The 16,491-nt window shown below is 41.0% G+C and overlaps 1 protein-coding gene across 10 annotated transcripts in view; it reads left to right on the top strand.

The window, feature by feature from the left end:
* Positions 1-16,491, top strand: part of LOC116988982 (septin-5-like) — a 79,765-nt gene that overhangs the window by 18,474 nt on the left and 44,800 nt on the right. For 3 of the 10 annotated variants that reach the window (XM_033046068.1, XM_033046067.1, XM_033046065.1), the window contains exon 1: positions 12,825-14,699. The exons of 3 other annotated variants lie outside the window; for them this stretch is intronic. In XM_033046068.1, the coding sequence (XP_032901959.1) occupies positions 14,562-14,699 (138 nt within the window). In that variant the 5' untranslated portion in view covers positions 12,825-14,561. Of the gene's footprint in view, positions 1-3,698; positions 3,868-12,821; positions 14,700-16,491 lie in introns of those variants that run through there. 4 more of the 10 variants (XM_033046069.1, XM_033046074.1, XM_033046064.1 and 1 more) reach the window with 4 other exon arrangements.

The following is a 16,491-nucleotide window of genomic DNA, read 5'->3' as shown; positions in this document are numbered from 1 at the left end:
AGGGGATAAAGCTGGAAAAGGGCGGCACAGTGGCGAAGCAGTAGAGTTACTGCCTTGCAGCGCCTGGGATCCGGATTCGATCCTGACTACGGTTGCTGTCTGTACGGAGTTTGTACGTTCTTCCCGTGACCTGCGTGGGTTTTCTCTGGAAGCTCCCGTTTCCTCCCACACTCCAAAGACGTACAAGTTTGTAGATTAATTGGATTGGTATGAATATAAATTGTCAATTAATGTGTGTAGGATAGCATTAGTGTGCGGGGATCGCTGTCAGTGTGGACTCGGTGGGCCAAAGGGCCTGTTTCTGTGCTGTATCTCTAAACTAAAAGGTGAGGGCAGGATAAAGCCAGGCAGTCTGAAGAAAGGTCACGGCCTGAAAGGTCATCTGGCCTTTCCCTCCACAGATGCTGCCTGACCCACTAAATTCCTCCAGGATATAGTGTTTTGCTCAAGATTCCATCATCTGTAGTTTCTTGAGACAATAAAGGTGTACAGTGAGCTGCACAGTAATGTACCATGTGCACTATTCTCTGTGTCTTAGCTCCAGTCAGTAGATTTGCCTGAGATTGTTGAGGTAATTTTGTATATGCTACTGACAATTTTCTAACATCAGACTTGCCTGAAGGACGTTAACAGTATCGAGGCACACAATTCATCAACAGCGAGATTTGTTACCACAAAATAGCAGTTAATGTTTCCTTACAGGGTTAGATTGCTGAGGCTGGCTACCCGAAACAAAATGTTGGGCTGGATGGTGCTGAAAAATATGAACAAGCATCAGTGACCATGTCTGCATGTTCTAGACTGCAGTGCAGGAGCATTGGACTTTCTTTTCCACCATGCTAGGACCAAATCCAGGGATGTGTTCTCTTAATACTGGACTGAGAAGCAGAATACAGTTCATACCTGACCCCTCAACTTAATGTCATCCATGTCGCATGGGCATGTTGGGCCGAAGGGCCTGTTTCTGTGCTGTATGATTCTATGTCTAGCGGGAACTATTGCAACACCAACCTGAGAGAAAAAGCTGAGCGCTTTATTTCGATAGGCATTAAATGTACTTCAATGTTCTTTTCAATAAATCTTAATTATTTAACGGGCAATGCCTGATAGAAACAGCAGTGTGAACCAAAATACTTCTCATATGGATGCTAATATTCTGGTTCAAGAGGCCGTTCTCTGGGACAACAAGAGTGGCTGGTGCAAAACAATTGCTGAAAATGATGGGTTCACCAACATCTGCAGAGAGAGAAACGGTCAATGTGACCTGAAACCTAATTCAGTTTTTCTCTCAACCGCAGTCTGAAGAAGGGTCTCCTATTCCTTTTCTCCAGAGATGCTGCCTGTCCCGCTGAGTTACTCCAGCTTTTTGTGCCTTGTCTTCGGGTTTTTCCCTGCCTGGTCTGATGATGATTACAGTATTTTCTGTTTTTATTTGGCTGGCTGATGAGTTTGCAGGTTGAGGCCAGAACCAGAGGGCTGAGCCATGATGAGACCTAAAAGCTTGGCTGCTGCTGCTTGGCACAGCATGTAGTATGGCCAGGCATCCCAGTGTTGCCACCAGGGGACATGCTGTGGACTGTACATGGGTGGAAAGCCAACAGTGAAATCACGGGTTGCATTGGAAACTCCACAACCATGGAATTGTCCTGTAAATGTTTGCTCTTGTAAATTGTATTTGTATTTAATTATCATAGAAAAATAGACATAGAAACATAGAAAATAGGTGCAGGAGTAGGCCATTCGGCTCTTCGAGCCTGCACTGCCATTCAATATGATCATGGCTGATCATCCAACTCAGTATCCTGTACCTGCCTTCGCTCCATAACCCCTGATCCCTTTAGCCACAAGGGCCACATCTAACTCCCTCTTAAATATAGCCAATGAACTGGCCTCAACTACCTTCTGCGGGAGAGAATTCCACAGATTCACCACTCTCTGTGTGAAAAATGTTTTCCTCATCTCGGTCCTAAAAGATTTCCCCTTTATCCTTAAACTGTGACCCCTTGTTCTGGACTTCCCCAACATCGGGAACAATCTTCCTGCATCTAGCCTGTCCAACCCCTTAAGAATTTTGTACGTTTCTATAAGATCCCCCCTCAATCTTCTAAATTCTAGCGAGTACAAACCGAGTCTATCCAGTCTTTCTTCATATGAAAGTCCTGACATCCCAGGAATCAGTCTGGTGAACCGTCTCTGTACTCCCTCTATGGCAAGAATGTCTTTCCTCAGATTAGGAGACCAAAACTGTACGCAATACTCCAGGTGTGGTCTCACCAAGACCCTGTACAACTGCAGTAGAACCTCCCTGCTCCTATACTCAAATCCTTTTGCTATGAATGCTAACATACCATTCGCCTTCTTCACTGCCTGCCGCACCTGCATGCCTACTTTTAATGACTGGTGTACCATGACACCCAGGTCTCGTTGCATCTCCCCCTTTCCTAATCGGCCACCATTCAGATAATAATCTACTTTCCTGTTTTTGCCACCAAAGTGGATAACCACTGACAGCCACTCTGGAACAGAAGCTCCTTTCAGAAGCTCCCTGCAACAGAGGAACAGGTCCTTTAGCCCACAACATCTGTGCTGAGCATGATGCCGTCAAATGAATTGTAGAGAAATATGATTATTCTCTTTTAAAATCTCTTGATTCATTTTTTTTCAAAAACAAAAACAAAACAAAAAAAATAATGATAACCATAACAGTGATATTGATACATAGGGATCAGGATTACATTAATAACACATATAACCTGAGTATGAGTCCAGTGTCAAAATACACATTGAGTATAGACCTCCCTGTCTCTATGTAAATATAGTTAAGTGTTTAAAAGAGAACTTGTATATATAAAAACAAAAAGATAAAACATTATTCTTATTGATACCATCATATTATCATTCAAGTCTTTCAAGAAAGCAGCAAATTATATATTTTTTTAAAGTGCTGGAAAAATCAAATTCCAACAACATCTGCAGAAGGAGAAACAGTTAATGCAATCAGAAAGACAACCCTGTTTATCTCTCCACAGATGCTGCCTGACCTGCTGATGATTTCAACATTTTCTGATTTTATTTCTCAATCTCTGATCTATGGTGCTTTTGAATTTTGAGAGAGGAATGTGAACTGATGAAAATAAATCCCCAAATATTCAGTGACCAACCAACAGCATGAAATACAAAAACTGATGGTTAATTGTACCAACTGCTTCTCCATATTACGAACTAACAGATTTTTATAGAACGGCAGTAAAAAAAAAGTTACAGAGTTCCTTCCATGTTGTTACTGCTTTTCCAACAATTTAAATCAAATTGGTAGGAGTTGGTGTTTGAATACACTTGAAGCCTGTTTAACGCAGTTTTGTTGGGTTGTTTTTAAATGTCCTTGTTTCATCTTTTCTTGTTGTGACAACTGTTTTCATCTAGAGGCATTTCAGGAATATTTAACAGTGGCTAATAATAGTTAATCAAAACTAACTTTTTGTTTATCCTTTACTCTGTGCCTGTTTTTATCATTGGATGTAGCTGTGAGACTGCCTGGAATAAAGGCTATGACATGGCATTCGAGGGGTTACTAAAAAACCCATTTGCTCCCTCTATCTATCAATTTGGATTTAAAGTATGCGGCTGTTGCCCCAGGCTTACCATAGGGATGTGTTCTAATTTTCCTGCAGTCCGTGGTCGGTGTGGATACCCAGTCAATGCCGATAGTGGGTGGGAATATGTCAATGATGTGGAGTAACAGTATCTGTTTGGAGAGCTGTGACTCATTGCGGTGCTAGGGAACAGCATGCACTGTCTCCTCCTTGTGCCCACTGATTGTTGCGGAGATTGACTGGGAACATGGCCTGTCACACGGACATTGTTGAGGTATGTGGCTGTGTTATGGTTTCTCTTTCTCTGCGTCGGCACTGACTACTTCATGCGTACTCTATAAATACGAGGGCTCGGAATCTCCTTTGGCCACCACGCGTGATGTCTCGGCTATCCTTGAGAAACCCTGTGGAGTTTCTTATTAGAGATTAATTCTCTTCGACTGTTCTAATAAGTAAAAAAAACCGGAACAGCAGGAATTGATGACCGACACAGACTAGTGCAGCAAATGCTTGAGCTCCAAGGTCAAAAGTTCCATTTGTGATTTGGTTGGCGTGATGAGAGGATTAATTCCGTGTGTTTCTTGCTATTGTATGCACTTTATAATAGATTCAGCCTGTGCAATATTGCTGTGCCTCACAGCACCTCAGTAAGCAATTGAAATCCTTGGCATGCGCTTCACACCACTATTTAAATATTGATCAGTTGCTGTTATAAAATCTGTTCCACTTCACCTTCATACTTGCTGATTTGAGTGCATGCCCTAACATTACTGCCAGAAACATACAGTGCCCTCCATAATGTTTGTGACAAAGACACATAATTTATTTATTTGCCTCTGTACTCCACAATTTGAGATTTGTAATAGATAAAAATCACGTGTGGTTAAAGTGCACATTGTAAGATTTTATTAAAGGGTATTTTTATACATTTTGGTTTCACCATGTAGAAATTACAGCTGTGTTTATACATAGTACCACCATTTCAGGGCACCATAATGTTTAGTACACATGGTTTCACAGGCATTTGTGCTCAGGTGCTAATGCAGTTATAAGAGCTCTCAGCACCTTGAATTTCCTCCAGTTTTTCCATCACCTTTGGAAACTTTTATTGCTGTTTATCAACATGAGGACCAAAGTTGTGCCAATGAAAGTCAAATAAGCCATATGAGACTGAGAAACAAGAAAAAAACTGTTAGAGACAGCTGATCTGTTGGACAGCTGTTTGGGGGGGTTTTCTTTATTATATAGAGAATTCTTCTGTCATCAGCTATGGAGGTCTTCCTTGGCCTGCCTGTCCCTTTGCGATTAGTATGCTCACCAGTGCTCTCTTTCTACTTAATGATGTTCAAAACAGTTGATTTTCGTAAGCGTAAGGTTTGGCTGATGTCTCCAACAGTTTTATTCTTGTTTCTCAATCTCACAATGGCTTCTTTGACTTTCATTGGCACAACTTTGGTCTTCATGTTGATAAACAGCAATAAAAGTTTTCAAATGTGATGGAAAGACTGGAGGAAAGACTAGGTGCTGAGAGCTCTCTTATACCTGCATTAAGGAGGCAATTAAACACACCTGAGCAATTACAAACGCCAGTGAAGCCATGTGTCCCAAACATTATGGTGCCCTGAAATGGGCGGACTATGTATAAACACAGCTGTAATTTCTACATGGTGAAACCAAATGTATAAAAATACCCTTTAATAAAATCTGACAATGTGCACTTTAACCATATGTGATTTTTTTTTCTATTACAAATCTCAAATTGTGGGATACAGAGGCAAATAAATAAATGATGGGTCTTTGTCCCAAACATTATGGAAGGCACTGTATCTTCCACTGTCTTCCCAATGCTGCATAGAATTTAATAATTTCAAATCTTAACCGCTATTCCCAGTGTTTCAGTCAGAAGATGCTGCTTCACTTATTCACACCTGCCTTCTACCCCACTGCAATTCCTCCCTTTTGTTCTCACCTCTCCTCCAAAGTTGCTCTTGCTGAATACTTACAACACGTGCAAGGTTCATCGGTTGGAATGAAACGTCATAGACCTACAAACATTAACACTGTTTTTCTGCCTAATGATGCTGCCCGATTTCTTGATTTCCCGTAATTTTGGTCCCATTTCAAACTTTCAACATTACAATACTTCACTTGTTCTATTTCTCACATCTCAAAAATAAAACAATTGTAGCTGCACCACACACTTCTGTGTACCACATCTTTGGACACGTGCATTTAAATCAAACTTGGAGAAACATATGCATCATTTCTAGATGGACCATGTAACACCATTTATATACACTCAGTTGAACCAACATCTGGATTATATAAACACATTGATATTCATTCCATTCATGGAAACTCGTCGATCATATTTTTAAAAACCCATCTACAGATGCATGCATGTGATTGTTCAAGAAATGAAGCATCATAAAAATGTTCTGATGTTATCTCCGAGAAATGTCGCTCCCATCTCACCCTTAGGTCTTGCCATTTGAAGGAATGTTAAACCAGTCAAACTCTAGAGGTTGATCTCACAGCGACTAGGAGACTGTGCCTGCAAGCAGCTTATATAAGGTGTATGGGATGTCCTTTATCTACATTGAAGCCCAGGGGCTACAATTAATCGTCAGGATGATTCCCATTCACCATAAATGTATTTGCTTCACAATTCCACCGCCAGCCCCGCGGCAGAAATGTCTATTAGCTCAGGAAGGATGATAATCAATTAGAGTAATCCATAGGCAGAAAGAGTGAGAGTATGTGGACAAGGAAGGGGCAGAGACAGACATGGATGTTAGAAAGAGAAATACTGCAGAAATATAAAAGAAACACTCCATAATTTAAGTAATGGAAAAGATAACCAAAAAAACCTATGCAAAAGTAACAAAATATGGATGGATGCCTAAATAAGAGGGAACAAGAGTTGGCTGGAGAAATAAGTTTAAAATAAAACTGCACTCTCGAAGAAAAGGATAAATTAGGACCACATGGACAGTGCAGGGATAGACTGGGAACAGGGCTGACAACGGGAGGTCACGGTGGTGCAGCGGTAGAGTTGCTGCCTTACAGCGAAAGCAGCGCCGGAGACCCGGGTTGGATCCCGACTACGGATGCTGCCTGTATGGAGTTTGTACGCTCTCCCCGTGACCTGTGTGGGTTTTCTCCGAGATCTTCGGTTTCCTCTCACACTCCAAAGACGTACAGGTTTGTAGGTTAATTGGCTTGGTAAATGAAAATGTGTCCCTTTGTGGGTGTAGGACAGTGTTAATGTGCGGGGATCACTGGTCGGTGCGGACCCGGTGGGCCAAAGGGCCTGTTTCCGCACTGTATCTCTAAACTAAACTAAACAGTGTTGAAATTACCAATGGGAGTCATTTCACCAAAACACAGAAAACAATTTGCAGGTCATGAAGGAAATCGGATGACAGAGAGGAAGAGACTCCATGTTAATAGAATATCTTACAGGAATGGAAACTGTTCCTAATCTGCATCGATGATCAAACGTGGTATGGATGCCAAAAACAGAACAGAATATACTGTAAATACTCCGCAGGTTAGGCAAAACAACAACAAACTGCTGGAGGAACCCAGTGGGTCAAGTAGCATCTTTGGACAAACAAAGTTACAGGTTTGCCCATAGATGGTAAATCCAACGACATTGGCTGGGCTGCTATGTCCCACTAGCAATTTGTCTTCTGGTCAACATTCCAGCATCTGCACTCACATCTCCAGAATGGGTGGAGACAAGACATTACAGGAAGAGATCAGTTCTGGGTTGTCACCTCTCCCCATGGGTGCAGCCTGGGCTGTTTAATGCTTCCAGTGTTAGATCAAGCAGGGGCAAAGTTACTGACAGTGTGGGTAAGGGTAGGCAGACACAACCTTATCAATTATATTGATGGGACTTAATGTACAGTTGCCATTGGCACAATCAGATCAGTTCAATTAATCATAGAAAGCAGTCACGCAAAGCCAAGTCACCTTGAACAAAAAGCCGGATAGCTCATTTGCTCTCATCACAAGTCAATTGTAAATTAATTCAAACTTGCCAGATTCTGTTCCAATTCCATTTTAATCAGATAGAATCTCTGAATGTCTGCAATGCCATTATTAAGAATATACCAACTAGAGTATTATGTATTTGAAGAATACATAAATAATGAGCAACCCCCAAAAAACACCATGAAATTCATCTTGACCTCTTGTCCCAATATATCCTCTCTAAACATACTAAACTAGAACAACCCTTCAGATACATTACAAACACAAAGCATCAGCAAACCTTGAATACAAGACCATTATCAAATAGCTCAGTGATGTGGTGGATCCCAAAAGCATACAGTGCCCTCCATAATGTTTGGGACAAAGACCCATCATTTATTTATTTGCCTCTGTACTCCACAATTTGAGATTTGTAATAGAAAGAAATCACATGTGGTTAAAGTGCACATTGTCAGGTTTTATTAAAGGCCATTTTTATACATTTTGGTTTCACCATGTTGAAATTACAGCTGTGTTTATGCATAGTCTCCCTATTTCAGGGCACCATAATATTTGGGACACATGGCTTCATAAGTGTTTGTAATTGCTCAGGTGTGTTTAATTGCCTTGTTAATGCAGGTATAAGAGAGCTCTCAGCACCTAGTCTTTCCTCCAGTCTTTCCATCACCGTTGGAAACTTTTATTGCTGTTTATCAACATGAGGACCAAAGTTGTGCCAATGAAAGTTAAATCAGCCATTATGAGACTGACAAATAAGAATAAAACTGTTAGAGACATCAGTCAAACCTTAGCAAAACCAACTGTTTGGAACATCATTAAGAAGAAAGAGGGTACTGGTGAGCTTACTAATTGCAAAGGGAATGGCAGGCCAAGGAAGACAGCTGATGGCAGAAGAATTCTCTCTATAATAAAGAAAAATCCCCCAAACCTGTCCAACAGATTAGAAACACTCTTCAGGAGTCGGTGTGGATTTGTCAATGACCACTGTCTGCAGAAATCTTCATGAACAGAAATACAGAGGCTGCACTGCAAGATGCAGACCTCGAAAATAGGATGGCCAGGTTACAGTTTGCCAAGAAGTACTTAAAAGAGCAACTACAGTTCTAGAAAAAGGTCTTGTGGACAGATGAGACGAAGATTAACATATATCAGAATGAAGGAGAGAGCAAAGTATGGAGGAGAGAAGGAACTGCCCAAGCACTGCTGAAGAGGAAACTGAAGGGGACTAGCTCACAAAACATAAGCTAAAGATGGCTGCAATAAAGGCCTGGCAGAGCATTTCCAAAGAAGACTGGTGATGTCCATGAATCGCAGACTTCAAGCAATCAAAGGATATGCAACAAAATACTAAACATGACTACTTTCATTTACATGACATTGCTGTCCCAAACATGATGGTGCCCTGAAATGGGAGGACTATGTATAAACACTGCTGTAATTTCTACATGGTGAAACCAAAATGTATTAAAATGGCCTTTATTAAAATCTGACAGCATGCAGTTTAACCACATGTGATTTTTTTTCTATTGCGAATCTCAAATTGTGGAGTACAGAGGCAAATAAATAAATGATGGGTCTTTGTCCCAAACATTATGGAGGGCACTGTAAGATAAAGATAGGGACACAGAATAAAGAAGTCATAATGACTTTACAAACATTGGTTTCACTGCTAGTAGATTGTTTTATTCCGTGCTGGAATAGGATAGAAAAGTTTTAAAGGGATGCAGAAAAGATTGACTAAATTAATTCCAGGGAGAAGGGACTTTAGTTATATCAATCGACCGGAGGAACTGGATGGAGGCTCTTGGAAAAGGTTGTGACGGGTTGTGTTGGATCTATTTAAAATCCTGAAAGAGAAAATGTAGATAGAATCTGTTCCCCATGGCAGAAAGATCAAGAGCGAGAGAACAGTGAATGAAAGTGAAATATAAAACAATGTGGCAAATGGGGAAAAGCCTTTAGCCACCAAATGATTAGGGTTGAGATTCACTTCTGCGGACAATAGTGGAAGTGGTTAAAGACTCAAAAGGAACTGGATAAGTATCGGAAAGAAAAATGTTTGCATTCTCTGGGAAGAGAGTGGGAGACTGGCATACTCTTGCGTGGAGTCTGTACAGATACAATGGGCTGAATGATCTGAAAGCAGACAAATGTGATAAAACGTTTTCAAACTAGAAAATGGGAGGCAGTGTATTCCACTGAGAGTCCGTTTTCAGTCCACTGCTTTTTTTTGGATGGTAAAATTTGCTGATGACACTAAATTTATATTTAGTTAGCTGAATGTTAATAGACTACATGGGACAGATTGGCAGAACTGGAAAAAAAATCAAGTAGCAGGTGAAATTTTAACTGGTAAAGAGGATAATCGCCATGCACTGTATGGCACTGTCCTGTATGGTGTGCAGGAACAGAGATTATATGTGTGGACAGATTATTGAAACTGACGAGGTATGTCGGGAGTGCGATTACTAAAAGCATTGGAGGTGACGTTGAGTCATTGTAAAATATTAATTAGGCTACAACTGGAACATCGCATCCAATTTCAAGGTCTGTGAGAAATTGCAGAAATCTATGCTAGCATGGTTCTAGGGTTGAGAGATTTTGCCTATAGACTCTCTCGTTCCTGAACCCATTCTAAAACTGTTAAGGTAGCCCCAGAGAAACTTGGAGGAAAATAATTTGAGATGGATTTGAAACAAGTATACAAGACGGTGTAATTCAAGGTAATGTGTTCCCATCCATGGATGGTTCAGGGGCCAAGGCATGGGCGTAAAGTGATGGACTCAAGCTACAGGGAGGATGCATGGCATAAATACCTGTTTATATGCCATCTGTTCACCAATTTATGACTACGTAGAAATGCCCTTCATGGGAGCAATGTGGGCAATTGCTAGATTTATAGCGTGGTTGAACGAGGTAAAACAATGTTGAGATTTTGAAATGTAGCTTTTATTCTCTCACAGGGATAAGGGTGAAGTCTTTTAGGACCGAGATGAGATGAGAAAATCATTTTTTACACAGAGAGTGGTGAATCTGTGGAATTCTCTGCCACAGAAGGTAGTTGAGGCCAGTTCATGGGCTATATTTAAGAGGGAGTTAGATGTGGCCCTTATGGCTAAAGGGATCAGGGGTATGGAGAGAAGGCAGGTACAGGATACTGAGTTGGATGATCAGCCATGATCATATTGAATGGCGGTGCAGCTCGAAGGGCCGAATGGCTTACTCCTGCACCTATTTTCTATGATCTACACCTCCAAGGGTACAGAACTTATCCCTGTGCATTCTGAGTAAGTGTGTTCAACCTTCATGTTAATTTGTATGCGGCATATCATATCATAAACAAGGGGGCACTCGTTTAAAAGGGAGGACTGAGTTTTAAAGAGGATTTGAGGGATTTTGTTTTGCGCACAGTGGTCAATATCTGGAACCCACTTCCAGAGGCAAAGATGGAATCAGATACATATCACGTTATAGTAGAATTAGGCCATTCGGCCTATCGCGCCTACTCTGCCATTCAATCATGGCTGTGATCTCTGCCTGAAATTGTATTTTCTTGCCTTCTCCCCATAACCCTTGACACCCATTCTAATAAAGAATTTGTCTATCTCTACCTTAAAAATATCTACTGACTTGGCCTTCACAGCCCTCTGTGGCAATAAGTTCCACAGATTAACTACCCTCTGACTAAAAATGTTTCTCCTCACCTCCTTGCTAAAAGAGTGCCCTTTAATTCTGAGGCTATGACCTCTGGTCCTAGACACTCCCACCAGTGGAAACATCCTTTCCACATCCACTCTATCTATGTCTTTCATTATTCTGTACATTTCAATGAGGTCCCCCCTCTACCTTCTAAACTCCAGCGAGTAGCGGTCCAGTGCTGTCAAACGCTCATTATATGCTAAACCACTCATTCCTGGAATCATTCTTGTAAACCTCCTCTGGACCCTCTCCAAAGCCAGCGCATCCTTCTTCAGATATGTGGCCAAAATTTATTTATTTATTTATCTATCTATTTATTTATTTATTTATTTGTTTATTTATTCCGAACAAGTAAAGACATTAACGACATTAATATTAACAAATCGAAATTATCAAACAATTGGACATTACAATCAATATTTACAAAGCAATGAGAAGAACAAAATCAAAGTTCCAATGTCCAACTCTGTGTCTGTACAAGCTCGAAAAGGAGTGAGAAGAAGAATAACTTATTAAATCTCACCCCTTTTCCCCAACACTTCTACCATATTTAAAAATCAATTCATTACTAATAATAATACTACCCTAGGCAATTTCCCATAATACCTACAGACATATATATACATACAACTATTATGTACATACAAACTTCATATCTGAAGTAGCCAAACATAAGTAAACAATAGTAAAGCAATAGATAAACACTAACCCCCACTTGTCAACCATCCCCTCCATCCCTGTACCCCTTGAGAATTATTTTTTTATATATCATTTTAAAATGATTCATGTTTGTGCATTGCTTCAATTCCCGGTTCAATTTATTCCACACTCCTACTCCACAAACCGAAATACAGAAGGTTTTTCTAGTCGTACGGACTTTTTGTTTCTTAAAGTTAAATATTCCTCTTAAATTGTAACCCCCCACACGCTCGTTAAATAATTTTTGAATGTTTCCAGGTAAATTTTTATTTTTGGCCCTAAACATTATCTGAGCTGTTTTGAATGTAACCAAATCTTCTAATTTTAATAATTTTGACTCTAAAAATAAGCTCACAGTACTCCAAATGTGGCCTGACCAGTGCCTTGTAGAGCCTCGGCATTCCATCTCTGTTTTTGTATTCCAGTTCTCTTGATATAAATGCCAGCATTGAATTTGCCTCCCTCACTACTGATTCGACTTGCAAATTCACTTTTTGGGAGTCCTGTATCAGCACTCCCAAGTCCCTTTGCCCTTCCGATTTCTGGATTCTCTCTCCATTTAGAAAATAATCTATGCATTTATTCTCAATACCAAAATGCATGACTCCGAACTTTGATACACTGAATTTCATCTGCCACTTCTCTGCCCATTCTCCTAACCTGTCCAAGTCCTCCTGCAGTCCTTGCTTCCTCTACACTGCCTGCCTCTCCACCTATCTTAGCATTATCTACAAAGTTGGCCGCAACGTCTTCATTCCCTTTATCCAAAACATTAATATACAATGTGAAGCGGCCCCAGCACCGACCCTTGACGAACTACGCTAGTCACTGGCAGCCAACTTGAAAAAGCACCTTTTATCGCCTCTTTGCCGTCTGCCATCCAGCCAACCCACTATCCACGCTAGTATCTTCCCTTTAATACCATGGGCTCTCATCTTCCCTAACAGCCTGACGTGCGGCACCTTATCGAAGGCCTTCTAAAAAATCTTGGTAAACAACATGTACAGCCTCCCCTCTGCCTGTCCTGCTATTAACTTGCTCAAAGAACTCCAGCAGATTCGTCAGGCAAGATCTTCCCTTCATAAACCATGCTGACTTTGTCCTATTTTATCGTGAACTTCTAAGTACTGCGTAACCTCATAGTTTATAATTGATTCTAAAATCTTACCAGCCACCAAAGTCAGGCTAACCAGCCTCTAGTTTCCGCTCTTCTCCTTGGCTCCCTTCTTGTACAGCGGGGTGATATTCACAACTGTCCAATCTTCAGGAACCACTCCAGTGATTCTTGAAATATCACATCTAATGCCTTCACAATCTCTGAGGCCATCTCCTTCAGAACCCTGGGGTGCAGTTTAGATGACTTATCCACCCTCAGACCTTTCAGTTTTCCAAGCACCTTCTCCTTAGTAATCACCACTCCACTAACTTCCACCCACCTGACTCTCTAGGATTGTAGACACACAACTGGTGTCTTTACTGTGAAGACTGATGCAAAAAAGATTCTTAAATTCCTCTGCCATTTCTTGATTTCACGTAAACACCTCTGCATCATTCTCCAGCAGCCCCACACCCACTCTTGCCTCTTTTTTACTCTTTATATATCCGGAGAAACTCTTGCTATCCTCTTTTATATTATTAGCTCGCTTACATTCGTACTTCAACTTTTCTCTCTGTATTGTCCTTTTAATTACGTTTTGATGTTCTTTAATAGCATCCCAATCCTCTGGCTTCCCACTAATCTTTGCAATATATGCTTTCTCTTTTGTTTTTATGTTGTCCTTGACCTCCCATGTTAGCCATGGTGGTCTTATTCTCCCCCTGGAATCTTTCTCCTCTTTGGAATGAAATGACCTGCACCTTCCGAATTATCCACAGAAATTCCTGCCATTGCTGCTCTACTGTCATTCCTACTAAAGCCCCTTTCCAGTCAATCTTTGCCAGCTTCTCCCTCGTGCCTCGGTAGTCCCGTTTGCTCAGCTGTAATGCTGACACATCCAATTTCACCTTCTCCCTTTCCAATTGTAGGTAAGTCCTATCATATTGCAATGAAACAGGCATTTGAATAGGAAAGGCAATGAAGGATACAGACCTAATTTAGAAAATTAGGATTCGTGTAGATGAGCAAAATGGTTGGCACGCACATGGTGGGCCAAAGGGCCAGTTTCTCTGCTGTACCATCAATGATTCAAAGGTAGACACAAAATGTTGAAGTAACTCAGCGGGTCAGGCAGCATCTCTGGAAAGAAGGAACGGGGGACATTTTGGGTCAAGACCCTTCTTCAGACTGAAAGATTTGGCTAGATTACTACTGCCCTGGCAAATGAACTTAGAGTGGCATAAGTAGATCAGAGGCCATTTGATTTCTGTAGTGATGCCATTTCTGTAGTGATGCCTATTAATTTTGCTGAAATTCTTTGTTATTTTGCTACCGTTTTTTAACCAGATCACATTACATTTTTCTCTTTTTTGCATAATCCTTTCCTTTGGCCTGTTGCCTTTGTTCCACTTTTGCTGTTCTTTGTTTGCCCTGTTCCCTCTGCTTACGCTGCATTCCCTTCCTGCACTGAGATGGCACAATCTGACATGCCTCAGGCAAACTCTGAAGATGGTGAGTCCTCTGCTCACACACACACTGAGGATGCCAGCTGCAATGACCACTGCACCAGGAGGACAAGCTCCACACAGACCACTGTGGGTCAGAAGCAGGTAACAATCATGCAGACACAAATGTTAATCGTGTAATGTCTGCGAATTAAACGCTGGCTTCTTCATTCTTTCTATATATGACAAACAGTAGTAAATCCCACTCTATGCCTTGCAATTATGATCAGTTAACAATTCATATTAACAATTACTATTGCTATCAGTTAGATCTTAAGTAAAGAGCAAGCATACCTCATAATAAGTGCTATTAATCACATCTCCACCTTTAAATATCTGATGGTATTGGATGGTAATATCCCCTTGGTGTACATTATATAATGGATGCCTTCTCATTATTTAGTTGGTTTTATGTAATTTCATGCCTTGGTTATTAACACAATTTTATCATCTTGTTTTGAACCATTCTCATGTATAACCATTTTGCAAAAGCAAAATACAATGAAAGTTGTAAAATAAGACAAAAACAATGTGTTGGAAACACTCAACCATTTTAAGCAGAATCTGTAGAGAATGGATGCTTCCAGGAGTTAGATGTGCACAAGTGAATCTCAGTGGAAAGAAGTTTTAATTATGATCATCGGTAATCAGATGTTAGCAGGGCTAACATTTACAGTACAGCTGGGGCATTGATGAGAAGCACCATAGGTTCACAATGCTGCCTCTTGTTTTGGGGATCTGAAAATATTTAAAATAAATCATGTTTTAAGAAGCAGTGAAGCTGATCGGAGAGAGATTAGGTGCAAAGCAGACAAATGAAAATGATTCACACAGAAACAGAATAGATCTAGAGGAAATACAAGAAACTGCAGATGCTGGAGTATTGAACAAAAGACAAATGCCAGAGGAATTCAGCATCTGTGAGAGGAATGGACAGACGACACTTTGGACTGAAACGTTGTTTGTCGATTCCCTCCATAGATGTTGCCCGACCCGCTGAGTTGCTCCAGCACTTTGTGTTTTGTTCATAGGTCCAGAGGAGATGTCAATGGGAATACCAAAATTATAATCTGAAATTGTAGAGCTTGTCGAATCTGACGGGCTATGATATTAAGGATATTACTGTCCTTCAAGTTTACATTGGGCTTACAATGGTACAGGTAGGATGCTGAGATCCAAGGTGTGAATGTGAGGGTAAGATTGGAGAATTAAAGTGCCAAATAACACACCTCTTTGTGTGGCCTCTTGCAGTTAGTATTGTCTTTGCATTGTTTGATCTATTTTGTGTAATGCATCTTCACTGATAACCTATTCTTTAGTTTAGGGTTTAATTTAGAGATACAGCATGGTAACGGGTATTTCGACCGACTGAGTCCACGTTGTCCATCAATCACCTGTACACCCGCACTATCTTGCGCAGAAGGGACAATTTTTTTACAAAAGCCAGTTAACCTTCAAACTTGTACGTCTTTGGAGTGTGGGAGGAAACCGGAGACAATAGACAATGGATGCAGGAGCAGGCCATTCGGCCCTTCGAGCCAGCACCGCCATTCAATGTGATCATGGCTGATCATCCCCAATCCGTACCCCGTTCCTGCCTTCTCCCCATATCCCCTGATTCCGCTATTTTTAAGAGCCAAATCTAGCTCTCTCTTGAAAGCATCCAGAGAACCCGTCTCCACCTCCCTCTGAGGCAGAGAATTCCACAGACTCAACACTCACCACCCGGAGAAAAAACCGCGTGGTCACAGGGAGAACATGCGAACTCCGTACAGACAGCACCCATAGTCAGGATCGAACCTAAGTCTCTGGCACTGTAAAGCAGCAACTCTACCACTGCGCCATTGTGCCGCTCCTATATTGAATAATCATCGTACCTTTACATTATTTGCATTTG

This window comes from Amblyraja radiata, chromosome 28 (assembly GCF_010909765.2).
Source record: "Amblyraja radiata isolate CabotCenter1 chromosome 28, sAmbRad1.1.pri, whole genome shotgun sequence".
Classification (NCBI taxonomy): Eukaryota; Metazoa; Chordata; class Chondrichthyes; order Rajiformes; family Rajidae; genus Amblyraja; species Amblyraja radiata.
This window is presented reverse-complemented; position numbering and strand designations above follow the sequence as displayed.